The sequence below is a fragment of the Fundulus heteroclitus genome, chromosome 6 (genome assembly GCF_011125445.2).
Source record: "Fundulus heteroclitus isolate FHET01 chromosome 6, MU-UCD_Fhet_4.1, whole genome shotgun sequence".
Classification (NCBI taxonomy): Eukaryota; Metazoa; Chordata; class Actinopteri; order Cyprinodontiformes; family Fundulidae; genus Fundulus; species Fundulus heteroclitus.
Window position 1 is genome coordinate 25,534,391 of NC_046366.1, and position 21,248 is coordinate 25,555,638.

Sequence of the window (21,248 nt, forward strand, 5' to 3'; positions counted from 1 at the left end):
ATAAATGTAGTTCCTGATTTTCTTGATAATTAACCTCCCTCTGATTCTTCTCATATTCAAAGTGTCAATCTTTGATACTACATAAATCTTCATCTGAGTGATATGCAGAAATCCACATATATTAGTTCATGTGGTTAAGATCACACAAAGTTTTGGAAAACACTTAACTTTTAGATCATGTAGCTAATTAACGTTAGACTAAGGTACTTTATTACAGCTTCATTTCGCTGCACCTCGGTGACGAGGACACGTACGCTTCAGCCGGCAGCTCAGACTGACTCATTTTTATTAAAATAAGGAGAAACTTGACGCTATGACCCAACACAGGACGGCTGCAGAACAATAACCAGTCTGTGCTCATCCGTGCCGCGTCTCTCACTCCGACACGTCTCCTGACTGCTGCCCGCAGATTGACTCACATCCTCCCCAGTTTTCTTGTTTACGGAGGAATCGCACTTAGCTGCTAACAATCTTATGGTGCCCCGAGTATTAAAAGTTGTAGCGTTGGGTGTTTTTTTCCACTCGGATGAGACGGAAAGTACCAACCATTGCCCCCCCCCCATTCCTGTGTTTTCCTAAACAGAATTTTCCTCTCTATTTAGCATCCCCGGCGGTGACGTCACACGAGAAATGACGGGAGCACACGATGGAACGGTTTTCTCTAAATACACATTTAATGACCGAAAACGGCGAGGTTACAGGGAGAAGGAAAGCAGGTGTTGGGAGTGCTTCCTGTGCAGCCTAAACTCACCATTTTTAGTATCTTTTGCAAAGCTGGAAAAAGAAATCTGTGGAGTCGAAACAGAAACTAAAACAAGACGAGAGAAAAAAAAAAAAAAAACGCGTGAGGGCGACCTTTTGGCATGTATCTATGGCATCACATGCAACTCATATTACAAAAATCTTCTGCTTTAAATGTACAGTTATTCAACTGATAACACTGAGTTCATTAACATGTAACAAATATATACAAATAATGAACAGAATGACGAGGAGCTGTGGCAGAACCAAGCAGCTTCACACAAAGAGCACACACTGTAACTGAATGGCTGCTGTGCAGGTGATTACAGTAACTTCACGTGGGAATTGTAACATAAACTCTTTTGAACGATCGGACCCCCCCCCCCCCCAGGTGACAGATTGTGTGTAACTCTGTGGTGTTTTTAGTGGGTGTAAACAATCATCTGCTTTTCTCGGTCTCCGTCATTTCCGGCACCAATCAACCGTAACATAATCATGTCTCTGAAACTCGCCTAACCCAAGCCGCCTTCTAATAATTGCATTGATCGCGAATGGATAGAGGTTTAACGAATTAAGAGCTATACAGCTAAAGTAAATACTGACAGTCCTCTTATCTCCTGACTGCCACCTGCCGTCCCCGGCGCATTAGCGCCTCGACTCCACCCCGTCGTGGCTTCCACCTGCCCACGGGCCGGCTGAGGCGCTGCCTACTGGGTCCGGAGCTGGTAATCTGCGGAGGAAATTGACAAGACTTAATCAAATGTGCAAATGAAAAGGAGGGAATCCGAGAGAAATCAGCTGGAGGCAGCTGATGCTTTTCCACCCCGGATTGGATGAAATACGAAGGAAATGAGATGAGGATGTTTGGCAATTAGTGGCAATATTAGCCACAAGGCCAACATGTGCAACATCGGTAATCTCACTATGATGAGCAGGGGGAAGCTCGAGAAAATAAAGCTCACTTTCTCACATTTGGCAGGGCGTTGCCACGTTGCCTAATGTTCTGCTTTGTATCCCCTTTTTATAGAACTGCTTCTCTTTAGGGTTAGTTCCCACCACATTGCACCGTGTTGCCCAACTGTTGCCTAATACCTGCACACATGGGCACTTAACACAGATAAACCCTTGACCTACCTCCGTTTTGGGTGATGTAGCGCACCCACGGCAGGGCCTGGTATCCGCTCTTCTCTATGATCTTCAGGTAACGCACCTGCAGGGGCACAAACACAGAAGAGGAAGCTGCTGATCCCCTGCTTCAGGAACTGGAACATGCGACCAAAACTGATCCACAAAACTTAACTAGAACTACTTTTTTTCTCCATTTTATATGTACATAAGTAAAAACATTATCTTTTTATATATATATATATATATATATATATATATATATATATATATATATATATATATATATATATATATATAATATAATATAAAAAAAGATAATGTTTTTATTAAACAAAACTACATTTTAAAACAGCTGCCTGCGGGATTTGGCATAAAAATTAATGAACGTGATTACATTTCATAAAACTGTGTCTGTTACAGTATTTATACTCATTTAACTTTTACACCTCAAAGTATTGTTATAAATACAAACATTTGAAAAAACCCTGCCTGTGTGTATCCGGCCTCCAGCTGCAGGTCTTTTTTTTGCTAATTCTTCAGTGCTAAAGAGCTCCATTCTTGTCAGATTGGATAGAGAAAGGCTGCGAAAAGTGAGTTACTAGTTTTGCCTCAGATTCTCATTGAATATTGGTTTTAATTTTATTAAATATTTTCGACTGTGGCTCTGATCTAATGTTTGGGTTGCCCCGCAAGAAGGTGGCCCTCCACCCCAAACTCAAGTCTTCTGGACCCTAAAGGCTGCTTTATAATTGATGCTTGATGCATGTGTTTTCCATGCGGACACAACGGCTGCAGCATTTATGCTCCGTGCGGCTTTTCCTCCAAAGCAGCACTATTCTCTTAGGCCGTGTCTCAATTCACAAGAACGCGAGAAAGGACTCGAGTTCTCATCGAGTCCGTTCTGGGCAAGAACCCAGGAAGTACGGACTTGGGGAGAACGGGAGCGTACTGGTTTACCCGTGACATCAGCACACGCACAGCTCGTCTGGACCTGCTTTTCACCTCCTGTTATTAATATTAAATTATTACTTTTATTGATCATAAAATTAAATAATTGTATAAGTAATGTATTCACTGTTGTATGTGGGAGGTAATATTTTGTGTTGAATAAATTATAATTTAAGTTCTTTAGCCTTTTTTCAACATACTAAAACTATTTATACACTACACCATATTTTGTTGAAAACAGTTTTAAAACAATAATATTTTTAATATCTAAATAAGCCTTAAAAAATATCTAAAAAATGACAGATTTGTGGCTATAAAACCAGAATCAAGCTGCGGCCGCGGTGCATTCTGGGAAAGCGGTCAGTTCTGAAGAACGCACAGGTCTGCTCTGATGCACAGTCGATAAAGGGCGGGGCGAGAACAACATCCGGGGATTTGGTCCGTTCTCAGTCTGGTGTTCTTGGCAACAGGAACAGTGCTGGGGCCGATGACGTGTCACGAGAACACGAGAAAGCTCAAGTACGCACACTGAGAAACGGCCCTAGACACTAGAGGGCAGCGTTGCGCTCCTACGCCAAGTGTACTACACCCCGCTACACGTAGAAGTAGAAAACACAGTTGCTTCCAACAATTAAGCCTCCTGCTTTTTTCAGAAGTGGTGGCAATTTTCTGTTCAGGAATCGTTAACAGTTTATGTTGATCACGGTGATCTTTTTGGGGTTGAATCATAAAGATGTCTATATTTACGAACCTCCGCCAGAAGGAGTGCCGGGACAACTGTGCCATGTTGTACTGTCTGCAGAGTTAGAAATTTTCCAAGGTGCGCGGAGCGAGAACTTTTGGCCGTGCGGAGGGGCGTGGCAGCCAAAATGACGCAACATGGCCAGACGGACCTGGCGGATGTGTCAAGCATAAACCAGGCTTAACAGGTTTAAGCATAGGACCCCCCCCCACACCCAGGCGGATGTCCAGTCTTACTTTTCTGCCACACATTAAATTTACATATATGCCATAGAGTGTCATTTTACTCCCATCTTTAATCCCCTTCTTCCGCACATCTGCTTTGTTGTATTGTTGCAAACATGGCGCCTTATAGCTTTTTTTCTCCCCATCACCCTTTCAGCCAAACCAGGTTTGTTGAGTCCCAGACTAATAGTCGTCTTGTCAACTTTTCCCACACCTGAGCTGTGGATGTCTGCAGCTCCTCCACAGTTCACCATAGACTTCTCTGATTACTGATCCCTTGAAAGGTCTGACGGTACTCTCAAGCTTGGATTATTAATTTGGATTATTAATGCCGTTTGCTCAGCAATGTTCTCACAGAACAGATGTATTTATATATTTATAAAGGGCCCAGGCGGACTCTGAGGGAACTGGCTGCAGTGGATTTTATTCAGGAGGATCGCAGCACTTCTCAGATTTTGAGAAATCCACATTAATTTAATTATCTCCTTCCCACTTCACAATCGTGCACTACTTTGCGTAAGGACGGTCACATAAAGCCCAATGAAACCCACTGGATCTTGTGGTTGTAGTGTGGCAAATTATGAGAGTTCAAGGGAATTGGAACACCTTTTTTTTTCCACCGTCCGTTTAAAATTTCTACTTGTCAAATTCACATCAGCTGTGCCTTTGACATTCACAGCACACGTTTTCGAGCAGAGAGCACCTTTAAGGTTGTAGTAGTAGTAGTGTCGCCCATGAGGAAGCAGTAGTATGAATCACACGAGAAGAAGGAAGCAGCTTTCAAGGGACACACTATGTTCATTTACATAACTGTAGTTTTTTTTTTTTCTTTTCTGCGATGCCTGTGAGGAGAAAAAAAAAAAAAAAAAAAAAACGCACATCAGCACAAATAAGATGCAACTTTCACAAGCCAACCGATATTTCAGCTGCCTGGTGTTACCACAGAGCTGAATTTCGAGAAGAAAAGCTAAATATACTCTTCAGCCTCGGCGCTGCCGAACAGGATTGCAGAACGTTTTTTCCCCTTCAGATGGGGAAATAAAAAAGTGAAGGAAATTTAAAGATTCTGCAGCGTGTTGTGTTGAAGTCTTGCTTATGGTGGAGCGATGAAACGCTTTATTGGTTTTTTGTGTGTGTGTGTGTTTTTATGTAAAGCAGGCCAACAACGCCCATACCCAGGAAATCCTCCATGCTTCGTCGAGCTTCTGCAGTCGAAATGTTCTCACACTAATAATTCAGCAGAAGAAAAGGAAAAAAAACATCCAATTTGCAAAGTGAAAACCGTCTCTGTCCTGGCCGTTCCCAGCTGAAAGCCGGGGCAGACGGCGGAGGAATTTGTGGACCAGGAGGCGGCGGGGCTCTGGGAAGGCCACGGCACCGGCCGCCTTGTTATTACCTTCCCCTGCTCTCTGTGAGGTCAGAGCGAGCGCTGTGGTCACCGAAGACATGACAACAAAACACGCAGACGCGGGATCACCGAGTCTGCCGGCGCAGCACTTCTCCCTCGCATCCTGCAGCCAAGCGTGCATCCCGGCCCGGCCGTGGGCACGCAGTCAGCAAAACGGCATGAAAGGACAGCCTCCGTAAAATATCATTATGGCTTTGTAAGATGAGAAGGGAACAGGAGGATGTTTGTAGTATATCGCTCGGTAAGTACAGACTGCATGTGTGGTCTGGATTTATCAGGCTTCTTGGAGATGGCACGGCCAAGAAAGGGGGAAGAAGAAGAAGAAGAAAAAAAAAAACCATCTGCCAACTTGTTTGAGTTCTCTCACCTACAGAGCCAACATTTGAGAAGACGCTCGTATTTCCACCCAGCCGGCGTGTGGGGTTACATGGTTTTCCAGTTAAACTCATAAGGTGGAGCTACTTGCATCATACATGCTTCACATGTGCACTCCCCTACACTTAGTGGTGGAGTTAAGAGAAACTTTCTCATGCTTTGATATTTACATGCGTCTAATTAAACTTCACAGCCTCTTCTCACACGTAGAGAGCGGTGTCACTTGGCTGCATTAGAGTCTGAGAGCCAGTCTGCAGTTGCCCTGTAATAAGGGGAAGGCTGCGCGCCTGACACAGGAGTCCGATGGGAACAGCGTTTATGAAAATGGATGCTGAACCATCGATGCGGGCATGGGAAGAAAGAAAAAAAAAATCTCATCCACAGTAGGATGTGAAACAACAATTTCCCTCTGGGATTATTAAAGTATTTCTGATTCTGATATGGAAGGCTTTAGATTACTTATTTACACGTCTTATCTCAAACTATTTACTCCTTCGAAAGAATAAAAGAGGAAAAACTCTAAAAATCGGCCTCACATCCATTTGGCAATGATAAAATACTCATATTGTGTTGCAACTGCAAACTCCAACGTATTTTGTAGTTTATGTGATATTGTATTATAGTAAAGTGTAAGGAGAACTTTTTTAAAAAATACAGCGTTCCGTTGTGTTCAGCCACCTTTATTATTATAATACTGATAAATAAAATGAAGCAAATCCATCTCCTTTTATCCATCAGCCATAAATAGAAACTGCCAAGACATGGTCTCTGTCCAAACTGAGCATTAAACTGAGAAGCAGCCAAGAGGCCCATCGTAACTCTGGAGGAGGTGCAGAGATCCCCGGCTCAGGTGGGACAACGCTTTGCTCTGCCAGAAATCTGGCATTAATGGAAAAGTAGCAAGAGGAAAGCTATAAGTTAACCCTGTTAACTTGTAGGGGAAACAGCAAACATGTGGAAGTAAGTAGCTCTGGGTCAGATGTCTCCAAAATGTGATATTTTTATGCAAATATGCTAAATTGTATGGAGAAATAACACTGCACACCAACCCGAACATACCATTCCCCTCCTGAAACAATGCTGGTGGCATTTTTAGCAGTGATAAGAAAGCTGGTCGGAGCTGATGGACAGAGGGCAAAAAGCCTTTTAGATGCTGCAAAAGGTTTTAGACTTGGGCGGGGCAGCAACCACAATAACCCCGAAGATGCAGCCCGAGCTACACCTCAAAGGTTTAGAGTTAGAACGGCGCAGTCAAACGTTCAGACCTTAAAAATGGATGTTTGTGGACTCTTCTCGATCAAACTGAGCTTCAGATAAAACTGCAAAGAACGGGCAAACAATTCAGTCTGTGTGTGAAAAGCTGCAAGAGACTAACCTCAAAAGACTAGAGTTGTAATGGCAACAGAAGGTGATCCAGAATCAGAGGGACTTAAGATATAGGCCAGGTTTCAAAAGGTTTACGAATAAAACATTTATATTTTCAAACTTCACAATTAAGCTCTAATTCATCTTTATTTATCATATTAAACGGCATTAAATGCAACAAAGTTTGTGATCAGAACCAGAGCAAGAATTTAAAAGTTAAGGACAAAGTGGTTAAAATACGTTTGCCACCCACAGAAACAAAAAAGAAATCATTTGGGTGTTGTGTGGCAAAGACAAACCGACCTTTACAGGTGGCTTCCTTTCAGGAAGTTCAAAAGTTTGCAGAAGCAGCATGCTGCCTTCATTTTCCAGCTGTTAAAAGGAATTTAAAAGCTGATCTGATTATTTACCTGTAGCTGTGAACGGAAAAAATTATTCTACAGCTTTTTCTGCATGCTATTTGTTTGTTTCTTCAGGTAACTTTGAGGCCAGGACAGAAACTAGTGCAGGAAACACTGCCAAGAGAAAAAAAAAAAAAAACTGTTGATCTGAGCAAATTCAAACCAACTTACAGTTATGGGTCGACTTCTTCTCAAAGCTGCGGCAATAACACTCGAAGGGTGTGTCCAGATTGAAGCGAACAGGAAACCCTCATGTGTTTGAATACAAGTCATCAAGGTTTGTAGAAAACCACAAAAGAGGATCCACCAATACAGCAGAGCTGAGCAAGTCAGAAGTTCATCGGCGCAGAGACGGTGCCGGCCATTACCATGGATGACTTTGCATTCTTAGGCTTTTTGGATCAAACTATGAACGCCTTATTTCTAAAAAAAAAAAAATAATAATAATTTTAAATAACATCTCCATTTTTCTGTAGGGTTTTTAACTTCATAGCCGTCAAGGGATTTACTTCATTTGCAGCAGAATTAGGGCAAAACTAGTCAAACACGCCCTTAATGGCTGCACTGTTTTCATGCGCTTGCTAATTTTCAAGCATTTGCAGGACAGATAGAAAATGTAAATAATTGAAACTCCTTCAGCTCGCGATGGAAAAAAAATTAAAATCAATCACAACAATTCACAATCTAGTCCCCCCCCCCCCCAAACACGACTCCAGCGCCACCACTACACATATCACACTCAATCCAAATGAACTTTGGATTGAGCGTGTTGTTTCCGAGTGGGCTGCATAATAACCGAGCAACTTAATAACATTTTACTGAGGAAGCTGGGAAATGTGGGGAAGCTGGAAAATGTGACCTCTTGGCTCTTTTTAAATGATTCATACAGAAAACAGCACCGAGAGTTGGGAAACAAATGCGACTCTGTTAGCGGGAGACGAAGCCTCTACAGCCGCTCTGAAGTATTAACTGCAGGTCTATTATAGAGCTTATTGCCAAAAATACGCAGCTTGTTATTGAGACCAGTTTAGAAACGCAATGTTTACTTTTAAACATGAACGCTTGCTTTGTTACCGGAGCCCTCAGCCGTCAAACCAAAATAACCAGGGTCGGTTGGTTACTGAAATACAAGCGGTTGATCTGGAGGAGGAGCGCTTTCAGTTCCTTCAATATCTGCTATGAACCCGACAGCATCAAACATTTTACAGCACAGGATCGGCTGTAGCGACGTGCGCTGCGGTTACGAGTCAACAACAATATCAGAGGCGCCGTGCAGCACCTGTCACAATTACTGCCACCTCTGGTAAAGACCTGTTGAAAGCATTAACACCGATGCGTCTCGTGTTGCTGCAGCTCTCCAAGAACTCGCTACCCCTGCTGCCGTGTGGCTAGGCGAGAGAAATCTGGCTCCCTGTCCTACCTTACGCGTCACAGCTCCAATGTCTTTTTAATTATTATTGATTACTGCTCTGACTGCAGATGTGGGCAGATTACCGCAACTTAGAAAACCCCACACAAATCTGCCTTTAATGGCATGAACTCTTGTCTTTCCCATTTTGAAGAGTGGCTATAAGAAATGAGCCCCTTTCACAAATCATACCAAAAATTTACACTGCAAAAACGGGTCTAAAAATAAGTAAAATGTTCTTAAAGTCAATGTATTTATCCTTGATTTGAGCAGGTAAATAAAATTATCTGTATTTTGACCCCTAAAATATGATAATTAGACATCCTGTACTTGAAATAAGACGATTGAGATGAATTGTTCCTATTTTAAGTGCAAAAATCTTATTCCATTGGCAAATCATCTTATTCACCAGCTCAAATCAAGGACAAATACACAAATTTTAAGAACATTTTACTTATTTCTAGTTCTGTTTTTGCAGTGTAGGGAAACAGGAAGCCATCGATTACTAAGTAAACGTTCCTTAATAACATGCTAATCATCTTAAAGAAAGAAACATATACATTTATTTTCATTTAAAGCAGCTCTAAGTAACATTTCTATCGCCTTCTGAGTGCCTGTGACGGTAATCTAACTGCGCTCAGCTCTTCTACTACATCTTGACAGAAGCAGGACCGGGTCACAGTCATAAAAAGCTGCAGTCAGGGACATTTCCGAGGACAGGTTGTCCAAAAAGGAGGACTGTGAGTGACATCTGGTCACCCTGGGCAACATGAGCCCCTCGCTGCGCTACTCGCAGGTGGTTGTAGAGCATTTTTACACATTTTTACATGATATATATCAGATAATGTACAACACTACACACCTCTAGACAAATTTCATCGTGATACGCGTCTTCCAGCTGCTGTGAGAGACACAGTGCGCTGTAGCTGTGGGGTGTGGGGCACACGGAGGACAGCCAGTGTTTACCACAGTGCTATTCTCACAAGGTCCAGTGGGGGGGGCACTTGAAAATTACTTATTGCCGCTTTAAATATACATAAACATGAAGTATAACGGGTACCAACAGGTGTAGCACTGGTACAAATAAAGAACAATGATTTCTTAAAATATGATCCCGCCCACCAACACACACACACACACACACACACACACACACACACACACACACACACACACACACACACACACAGAATTGGTGTGCTCAGTTGAAAGGTCGATCATTTTTCAAATTTTCAGCTCTTCTCATTTCATAATTTTTAGCACAGTTGCACCAGCAGAGCCGATAAATAAGCAAGATGTTGGCTAGGTGGTAAAATATTGCTATTTATTTAAAGAGATTTTTATTTTCTTTTTTTTTTTTAACATTCCCTGAGGATTTTTGTGTCTTGAATGAACTTGTGTGCTTTATTAGACTTGGAAAAATAAAAATCCAAGCAGTTTATAACATACAATTTTAATATCTAAAAAATTGGGGGGAAAGAAAAGAGGCTTTCCATGTTAAAAAACAACAACATACAAACATAAAACTGGTAAAGTAACACCTACGGCACAATATTCTCAAATGAAACCGAGCGTCGCTTCCTCCCCTGACCAGGACATGGGAAAGGATAATTTTGTGTTGTTGTGCTACACATATAATCACAGGACAACTGTAATCATACAGTAAATGTAACCCGTGTGTCAGTCTGTGGTCAGTATGAGGGGAAACCTGAACTATAAACATTAACTTCTCTCTGTTGCATGGAAATTACAATCAAAATCCTATTAATCTACCCGACCTGGTACCAGGAAAGACGGTTTATATCACTGTCATTATGATAAAAACAGAGGGCCGAGTTCAGGTTGATGAGCACTTGCCTTCTGCACAAGGTTACTTCAGCACAGAGGAGAGCTAAAAAGTGTTCCTGTGCTGCCCCCTCTGGTCGAAAACCGGTATAACGCTTACATGGCACAGGTGAGCACCGTTTGTTCGGATCTGCCCCCAGATAAACAATAAACGCTGTACGCTTGATTGATCAGACATAGGGAAGGCTTTGAACCTTTCTGCTCAGCTTTAAACAGAGAAAGTCTTTATGGGATTGCGGCTCGACAGGAGCCATGTGTGCGTTGAGCCTACCTGGATCCCTGAGGTGGTGAAGTACGGGATCTCAAACTTGACACTGATTGGTGGCTTCCCCTCTTTGTCTTCGGCCTCTACACTCGGCAAACCAAAGTGAGCTCGCATCAAGTACTCCTTTCCTCCCTGGGACAAGAGGCAGCGTGAGCTTTTTAATACAATGTAAGGATATGGGATGACATGTGTTTTGTTTTTAAACTTGTAAAATAAATAAAAAAAGAAGCCAGAAAATAACAGTAAAAAAATAACTTCTGTCAATTAAAGCAAAGAAACAGAGATATTGCGTAACAAAAGCTGGATTGGGAGCATAAAAGAAGCGATGTTGAACAAAAGGAGCCATTAGTTGTTCGTAAAGAGTCACGGTGAAAATACTGAGTCACGTTTGGCGCTCACTGGGAAAGACTTGATTGACCAGACGATCTCACTGTTCTCGGGCACCCACTTCACGCTGCCCACTGTGGTCTTGAACTTGGGCGAGTCTGCGTCCGTTGGCACAGGAATGTGAATCTCCACGTTGTTGGCCGTGGAGCGCCTCTTGAACTGGCTCTTTGCCTGAGAGAGGAAGAACAGGCAGGGCCGGTTTAAAACGACGCGCCGCCTTAGCAGCTTCTTTACCTGGGACTTAATTGGTGCTTTACATGGGAATTAAGTAGTCAGGAGTTTCATTCTTTACAACAAGATTCATGAGTCAGTATGGCTGGCGATGCACGTGAACGCACTTTCAGACCAGCCTGTACAGCCGAACCTTTTTGTTGTCAACTGTTTGTGTTTGTCCAGGATCCATGAGACCAGGGTGCAGCAGATAATCTGGGTGCAGGAAGAGCATCCTACCTTTATCATGTACTCGATCCGACTGTGGGAGTGCTTCTCGATTACCGACTCGATCCAGATCAGGGGCTTCACCTGGCGGACGACACGTTGGGATTAAATATTAACGAGGGGATGTTTTCAGATCTTCTCTCAGGAGTTTGCTGGTTTAAACAGAAAGTCAGAGTCACCACCTAGTGGATGTCCCCTATTACTACACCGAGCACAATGCTAGCGTGCGGAAGAAAAGGGCAGAAATGAACCTTGTTTTCAGAATTACAGGCATGTTTTAGGACATAAAAACTGCGATAGTTCATTCATTTCAGTAATCCAACTGTAATCCAAGGTCAAATTCCTTTAAAATAGGTTCACTGCATCCAGTGCATCACATTTCAACCGAATATTTTGATATATATATATTTTTTAATAGATTACAGCTCAAAAGCCCTAATTCGATTAGGGCTTTTGTAAAGTCGTGATTGTGCTGTCCTGAACGTTTCCAGATTAAAAGTTACTTTTTCCCTCATCAGTCTTAAGGAATATTCTAATTTTCTGAGGGTGTAGCTGTGAGCAACAGACATTAACAAGAAACGCTTTAAATTATCCCTCTGTATTTAACAACTCTATCTGGTTTATAAAATGTGTCTTTCTGGACTGAATTAAAACTTTTCAATAATGTTCTAATTTAAAATAATGTTGACGTAATGATAAACAAAACTATTTTCATGTTTGCACTGAGCAGAAGGTGAGTGTAAAATAAGTCCTGCACAGGAAATACAAAGAAATAAAAAACAGACACATCTTACAATTCGGTTTGCATTGAAAACGCAGCAAAGACCGATTGGTGCTGGATTCACAAAACGCTGATAGATGAAACAAAGAAAATGTTGTGCATAATAATAATAATAATAATAATAATAATAATAATAATAAAGTAAAATATTCACTAGATATTAAACATTTTTATTGAAATACGGTTAAAAATCTCTAAATTTGGTTTAATGCTAAAAATGAAAATGTTGATTGTTTCAAAGTCGAGGTTCAATTTATCTGACAACTGCTCGCTGTCCCAAAGTGCTGAACAAACAGTAAATAGAAAAACAAAATGATTTTCTTTTTCGTCGTATAGCTAAAACTGTACAACCAAACGAGAGGGTGGCTCTTAACATCCAACACCTTAATAGAAATAAATGCAAACGTGAACAGGAGAAATAATTGCCACAGACAAGATTTCTAAAAGTTTTTCTTCTTTGGATGAAAACAAACAAAATAAATATGTATTGGTAAACTTATACGTTAATAGGGTCCTTCTTGCTTCTTGTTCAGTCCTTCACAGGAATTATACTCGGTGTTGCACTGCAAGGTTTCAGCTCGATATTGTGCGCGTATAAAATTACGCTTTTAAATTTCTCCTATTTCCAGAGAGCAATGAGTCCTCCTAGTGTTCATTTGATCTGAGTTCAACACCTGAAAACCCGACTCAAGCCACGCTGCACAACATCTGGATCACAGCTTCAAATATCTGAACGTCGGCAGCCACTACCGGGTTTAACGGCAATAAAATGCGTCTGATATGCTACGCCGGTTCTATACAGTTTAACAAACGTTTGTTGAACCAATATGAGAGAAAAGGAGGATGTGATTAGTGAAAAGATCAACTAGTTATGTACCCACCACGTTAAAAGAAGAATCACTCTGCTTTACACTTATGTGGCCATTCTTTATCAAAAGCAACACTGTTTATATCATAAAAGTCTGAATCACATGTCGTCACAGTAAAGGACAAACGGGGAGTTTTAATTCGTCTTTGTCATCTTCTTTTACGAGAAATCCTTTATATTGCGACATTCAAGAAATCTCTAAGTTTCCTGTGCAGTGATTTCTTTTGGGCTGCAGGGCAGATTGTCACCTCTGATCCAGAGAGAGGACAAAAAAAAAACCTGTTGTACAGAGAGATAACCTCCTGCAAACCTTTAGATGTATAAGTCAGAGATAAAGACTATAAATATCATGTAACTAATCCATGTGTTTATTTTTAGTCTAATTGATTACTGCAACGGTGTTTTCACAGGTCTGCTTAAAAAGTGGATCAGACAGCTGCAGCTGATCCAGAACTCTGCTGCCCGCGTTCTCACTAAGACTAAGAAAGTAGAGCACATCACCCCAGTTCTAAAGTCCTTACACTGGCTCCCTGTATCTCAGAGAATAGACTTTAAAATACTTCTGTTAGTCTATAAATCCCTGAATGGCTTAGCACCTAAATACATCACAGACTTGTTATCAGTGCATCAACCCTCCACTCCACTAAGGTCTTCTGACTCCAGAACCAGAACCAAACATGGAGAAGCAGCATTTAGTTCCTATGCTCCACTTTTCTGGGACAAACTTCCAGAAAACTGTAAAAGTGCTGAAAGCCTGAGTTCCTTTAAATCAAGATTAAAAACACATTTGTTTAGGATTACCTTCGACTGTTGTAGTTAAACTATTTTACTGAAACATCATTACTCCAACTTCACGGTTCTCCACGAGGTCCAGTGAAAAAACGCTTTTGAGACTTTACTCACATGAGTGTTCAAGCGGTACGACATGAGCTCAAACTCTCCGTCTGGCGGAATGAAGGAGATGGTGCGGTCATTCTCGAAGCGAGAAAGACGGACACACTGGTGAAACTTGACGTCCTCCAGCTCGACCGATTTACTCTTCCCTCCTGCATTAAAAAACGTTCATTCAAAACAATCATGTCATGCTTAACTGTACTTTCAAACTTTTATGCTACCTCACAGAAGCCTCATATCTAATTTAGTGCTCAAGAAACAAGAGAAGAAGTCCAGCTGCCTTCTACTTAAGCACTCAGGATTGTCATGTTCTGAGACACAGAACCTTGGATTTTCATTGGCGGTAAGCCATAATCATCAAAATCAAAAGAAACAAACCAGCTGAAACATATAATTCTGTATCACACTGCAAAAACGGATCTAAAAATAAGTAAAATGTTCTTACAATTAGTGTATTTATCCTTGATTTGAGCAGGTAAATAATATTATCTGCCAATGGAATGAGTATTTTGACCCCTAAAATAAGATATTCAGACATCCTGCACTTGGAATAACATGATGAAGATGAATTGTTCCTATTTTAAGTACAAACATCTTATTCCACTGGCAAATCATCTTATTTACCTGCTCAAATCCAGGACAAATACATTCATTTTAAAGAATATTTTACTTATTTCTAGTTCCGTTTTTGCAGTGCACTATAATATACATGCATTTAAACCTGAATTAGTGAAATAAATGTACTTTTTGATGAGGTTTTACTTTTGTGGAGATGCCTCAGTAGAAGGAGACCCTGCAGTAAAGAACTTACGTCCGGTGTTTTCAAACAGAACCTTGTCGTTCAGACCGAGCCGCAACTCGGGCATCCCGGACAGGAAAACGCGCATCTTAATGGAACCGACGATCTCACTGCGCAACACGTTCCCATTGGCGCTAACCTGAAGAACGTGGAGATTCAAGAAGCCAGAGAGAGAAAGAAATGATTATAGAAAGTGCTACCCACTTAAAGAATTCATATACAGACGCAGAGCCAGCTAGCCTGACACTCAGCGTTACGACACACACACAGGGAGAAAATACACAATCAGGGTTACTGATTCAGCAACCCAGGCCTTTCAGACGAGGAGCTCCTACCAGGAGGTTGACTGACTCAATGACGTCCAGGAAGACTTCGTTCTTCCTGTACTTGATGCCCTCTGACCTCCAGGAGACGGCGTTGGTGACGGTGGCGGGGGGTCGCGGTGCGCCGGTGTCTAGCTTGTGTCCCTCCTGGGTTATGTATCTGAGAGGCAAGTAAAGAGTTTAAGCACCAGGGCAAAAAAAAAAAAGAGGAAATTAATAGTCTGTAGTGGAGAGTTCCCAGAAATCATCAAAGGATAACAGAGACTCCCCTGGCTACAAAGAAGGATTGTGTGACTTATTACTTATTACTCAGGCTAAATAGAGGGGGGGGTGCTACATATATACTGCATTCATAAACCCTGTAAGGTTTAAAAATCCACATCTCCTAATAATGAAACAAGGAAAATTACAGGAAAGCAGCAAGAGGGAAAAGTGGCTAACTTTGAAGATTAGTGTGGTTTTAGTGACATCTAGTGGCAAATCTGCATGGTTGCAGTGAACTGCCCACCCAGCTGTATTTACTGTTGCAGAAACGTATTAAACATGTAACTATGGGTATAATACTATATTTCTGAATACGGAAAAATAATAAGACACGTTTAAAAGAAACTAATTTTGTGTTATATGTGGTACTGATTCACAAAAAGAGGATTTAACATGATTTTAAATGTATGATGAGTTTTTTTTTTAAAGAGACATCTTGGCTATTTTCACCATGTTGTAAAAACAGTATTACTGTTTGAGAGTTTTCTAATCAATAAAAGACGTTTAACTTCTAGTTTATTTGTTTTAATGATGTAATCATATTTTTAATTATTTTTTTTATTTTTTTTAGTATGTCACAATTTTATAAAGTGTTATATTATCTGTATAAATGAATCAGTAACTTTCCTTATTTAAGGTTTTATCGTTATAAATCAATGTCAATCCTTCATGTTTTTAGTTTTTGTGTATATTTTTGCTTGCTTTACATATCTTTGTGAAGGACTGAATAAATAAAATGTCATTTGGTTAAAAATCATGAGGAATAAAAATATTAAAATTTGTGCATAAAACCAAAAAAAAGACATAAAGGCTAGATTCTGATTTTATAAAGTTTGATGTCCTAAACTTTTGATCACCTGATAAATAACATGATTTGAGTTAAATGGAGCTTTTAATAATTTGCCCACTTTTTAACCATTTCAGTTCAATTTAATTTGCAACCTGGTGATTTATCCACAAGCAGGAAAATGCAGACAACTTCCAAGAATTGGTGGTGCTGGTGTAAAAAAACTGCAGCCGAATTGAGAAAACTTTCTGGATAGGAAGCAAAATGTCTTCAAACATCGGAAAAAAGTCCAGTTGTTTTGTTTTTTAACTTTTTTGGAATGACCATGACCTGGATGACTGAGAATCTTCACCAGCAAAAAAAACGCAGCGTTTGGATCGACAGTGGTCAGATGAATGTAGCATCAGACTGAGAGCTCAGTATTGGCAAATATCTACTTTTTCTGCTCTGATGATCAGTTTCAGTCTGGCTCAGCAGTAACTAGTGTAATCAGCCACCTTCGCCTCCAATGTCTTTACAGCTGAACGGAGGAGTAATGGAGGGAGGTGCGCTAGTTTGTTACGTTACTTGACTGTTTATCAGCCAACTTAGTCGTCAGCTGGTTGATATTTTACTGCACTGCCTTATACCGCAGCAGGAGCGTTGCGTTGCCTCTGGACTGTCAGTCAAGCTAATATCAGCTAGCATTAGCTTGTTGTTCAGGAGGTTTATTCCCTGCTGCAGAGACAGGAGCTCACTGACCATTTTATGCTGCTCTCAAACATCCATTTCGCATTGTTAGCTTAGCATGTAGCACCGTTAAGCGTATTGTTGTTTTTTTCCTGACCCCCTGCCCTCTTTAAGGAAAGCTCCACAGAACAACACCTTTGTGTTGTCTTGTCGCTGTAGAGGGTCTCGAGTGTTTTTTCTGGCAGAACTCGACATGTTAAGAGTTTAAAACTTCCGGCGGCAGCCTCTGCTGTCGCAGCTGCGGCTGGAAGAAGTGCCACGACTTAAAGAGAAGTTAACGGGTCAGTTCGGGATCTGATACGACGCAAATCAGTACCTTTAAATATTTACATTTTTTTCAGTATCGATTATATCGGGGTAGGGCTGAACGATTTTGGAAAATAATCTAATTGCGATTTTTTTCTTAATATTGCGATTTAATGTGATTTTTTCCCCAGTTTAATTTATCATGTCTTTTTAAACATATACAAACAACAAATCAACCTGTTTCCTTGCTGTGCAGATTAGTTGCTAAAAGACTTGCAGCATCTAAACTCAGAGCAGTAATGATTGTGTTCTGCCTACGAAATATTTCAACCAAAATTGCAATTTTGACTTTTCTCTGCATTAACCACAAGCAACAAAAATGGCCTCTAGATAAAGATGTTTGTAAACAAGGACTATTTAAAACAAGAACTTTTAATGTTTCTATTAATCAGAATATAATCGCGATTATATTGAAAATGCGATTAATTGTTCAGCCCTATATCGGGGTATCGATTATTCTGACAACCCGACTAGAGGCATACTTTACAAGGACCCACAGAGGACACTTACTCCTGCAGAATCTTGCTGTCAGTGGTCTGGGGATAACCAAAGTCCATCAGCTCGTCCATCAGCTCATATATGATGACAAAGTTATCTCTAATGCTCTCCTCCTCCAACTCTTTGAAGTACTCTGAAAACACCTGAAAAGCAGAAATGGAGCTTTACAAAGCCGCGTAACGTTCATGTTTATACTGTAATGTGGATCTAGGTGCTACTTTACACCAAACCCAGCAGGGCTTCGTTCATACCTGGACAATTTTGTACAGGAAGGAGAAAACCAGAGACACGCTGGCATTTTTCTTGGACGTCGCTACCACTGATGACAAGCGAGTTAAGGACGTAAAACCCATGCAACACGAACTGTGTAAAATCACGTGTCGCTTGTGTGTAAGTACGTCAATCTAAAAAGAAATTACATCATACATGTTTGAACCCAGATATAGGAGTGTGAAGAGTTAGGATACGGTAGAGATTGTTGTGTTTGATCCACATGAAACGGACGCCTCCGTGAGCCAGGATGGGAGAGAGCGTCCCCTCCTCCTCTTTGTCCATCAGCAGGGTCATGAAGTGCTCGATCTCAGACATGTCCACATCTCCTCGGTAATTTCGACACACCAGGACCTGAAAGGAAGGATCAGCTGAAGCATCCGGTCTTACACGACATAAGCAACACTCTGACTACCCCACTAACAAGGAATTAAATGAAGTTATTGACATGTTAAGCTTTTTCTTTGTATGTTTTTTATCTGTCTTTAACCTGGGCAGCTCAACACGACGTGCTGTTGGCTGTTCTCTTCAACCAAACAAACGACACAGTACTGCATTAATTAATCAAGCTTTCCCGGAGTGTTATTGATTCCTTGTTTTCTTTGAGGTCTGACCTGCCAACTTTGATTTTGCCCAGTTCAAATTACTTCGGTGCTTCATCGGTGGATAAAAGTTAAATTGGTCAATTTTTACCCTCGGCGGACTGAAATTGTGCTTGCGTAATTAATCGTCAACGTTTTATTAATATGTTTTTAAAAACATTAAAAATTTGTTGCTAAACTCTGTCAACTACCTACTGGCCCATCTTCAGGATGGGGGGATGAAAGTGTACTATCCAGCAATGGGCAGGCTTTCTTATAGAGAGTTTCATTCATTTCAATTCAATTTTATTCATATAGCGCCAATTCATGAAACATGTCATCTCAAGGCACTTTACAAAGTCAAATTTAATCAGATAATACAGATTGGAAACCCATCAGATTGCATCATCACAAGCAGCATACACTCCTCCTCAAGAAGTGTAGAGCTACAGGGAGAGTCGTCTGCATTGTCCATGGCTTTGCAGCAATCCCTCATACTGAGGCAAGCATGAAGCGACAGTGGAAAGAAAAACTCCCCTTTAACGGGAAGGAAACCAATACTTTATAAAGCATTGAATATGTTGGCGAATGTTGAAATAGACTTTTCGATTTGAAAATTAACTGAATCAGTCCGACTGAGATGGATTGCATGTAACCTAATTTATGCAGGACCTTGTTGCTTTGTGTTAAATAGTCCAGGCCAATAGTAACATGGGAGAGGATGCTGAAGGTTGTTGGGAGTTACAGGTACCTGAGTATAGGCTACGGCTGGAACGCAGCACCATCGCTGAAGCCGTCTACAACACAGAGATCTCAGACCTGCTTATGTGCAAGATGCTGCAGATTTTGAAACACCGCTTAATTAGCAAAGCAGGAAAACAAATCACAGGGCAGAGACCAGCTGTCTCTGTCCTGTGATCACCCCTTCATGGTGCCCTACGAAGACAGCAGAGTCCTTTCTCGACCTCAGGATATGTTTCGAGTTATTCACCATTTTACCGTATAACAGCTCAAAGCACCAGAATGGAGAAGAGAGTTGATGCAATGACTCCATGCCGGCCATGACCAGCTGAGCTCTTTCAAAAGCTACTGAGCCAAAAACATCTTTAAAGTTAATAGAGATTGGTCTGAACTAAGAGGACGGGGGAAAAACAGTTTTGTGGATAAAAATCATGCTGATACAGGAACAATCTCTCAAAATCACACAAGAGATGATAAATGCCATTTTTTGCCCTTATTATACATACATATCTGTTCCGCTGCACTATTAACTTCAGTTAGACTTAGACAACTTTATTTGTCACTTTGTATGCACAGGGTGCGTACAGAACAAAATTTCGTTGCATACAGCTTGTAAATTGCAGTAAAAAATTAAATTACAGTATAAGGTGCAGCAGTGATTTAAAAGTAAACAATTTAAATGTAGACAATGCCGAAGTCACAGTGTACAGGTGAGTAGTTTCGTTGTTAATATCTTATGTCACATGCTATAATAACATGACTAAGTTATATGTATATGTGTTTTATTTACTTATCTGTCAATCGTGACTGTTGTAAATAGGTTTCATAATAATAAAAGGATTGAGAAGATAAATATTAACACTAAGTTGATTAGGTTCTGTCGAAAGGCTTTATCGCGAACTTGTAAACGCTAAATCTTGACATTTAAACGTGTCTTCGTGTATTACACATAGCCTACCATAGAGCATATCCCTCTTGTGTCAAGGTAATTACATATGGATAAAAGAATAACTTGTAATGTTAGTACTTGAAGCCCTTCTGCGAGTAAACGTTTTTTTACGGCTTGAGCCGTTGTTCTCTATTAGATGGCAAACCTGACTTTAAATAAGGGCATAAATCATTTGCATCCAAACGACAAACCTTCACCTGAGCATCAGGAAGCAGAGATAGAACCAGCTGTGTGATTTATTTTCCACCGCGGCTAACAGCTGGTCACCTGATTTGTTGTCAACGAGAATTTAATCGGCTTTTCGTCATAACTAAACTGCCTCCAAATCGTTATTTATTTATTGTATCACCTTTTTACCTTTGGGCATTTTATTCTGGTGTAAAACACAACTCTTTATTATGGCCACAGGCAGACATTTTTGTCCGACCTGTTCTGAGCCACATTGTGATCCGTCAACGGAAATGTAGCCTGCTAGCTAGGCTACAGCTAGCTTAGCAACAGGAGCTCGGCTACAACAGGGCTTACCTTCCCCTTCAGGTCCAACACATACACCGCACTGGCCGACATCCTGAACCGGTTTTACACGAGCCCAGATTAGCTCGCTGTATGATCCTCAATGATCAAAAAGTGATATATTACTCTTTTATAAGAAACATTAAAAAATCAGTCTTTTCATTCATAATACTCAGAAGAAGACGTTCCTTCCCCTTCTTCGCACATCCGCATTACATCTTTGCTAGCGAGCGCCCCCTATAGCGCAAGAAGCGCAATGACCAAAGATAC

The 21,248-nt window shown here is 40.9% G+C and overlaps 1 protein-coding gene across 1 annotated transcript; it reads right to left on the reverse strand.

Annotated features, from left to right (window-relative positions):
- Window positions 1-650: 650 nt before the first annotated feature.
- Window positions 651-21,202, reverse strand: ap1m1 (adaptor related protein complex 1 subunit mu 1). The gene is made up of 12 exons (XM_012869518.3): window positions 20,991-21,202; window positions 18,392-18,548; window positions 18,176-18,243; window positions 17,937-18,067; window positions 15,353-15,500; window positions 15,030-15,156; window positions 14,228-14,370; window positions 11,688-11,759; window positions 11,250-11,408; window positions 10,857-10,982; window positions 1,876-1,951; window positions 651-1,471 (listed from the first exon to the last, which is right to left on the reverse strand). Exons 1-12 carry the CDS (start codon window positions 21,030-21,032, stop codon window positions 1,449-1,451), a joined length of 1,272 nt encoding a protein of 423 aa, XP_012724972.1. The 5' UTR covers window positions 21,033-21,202; the 3' UTR covers window positions 651-1,448.
- Between the last annotated feature and the right edge of the window lie 46 nt (window positions 21,203-21,248).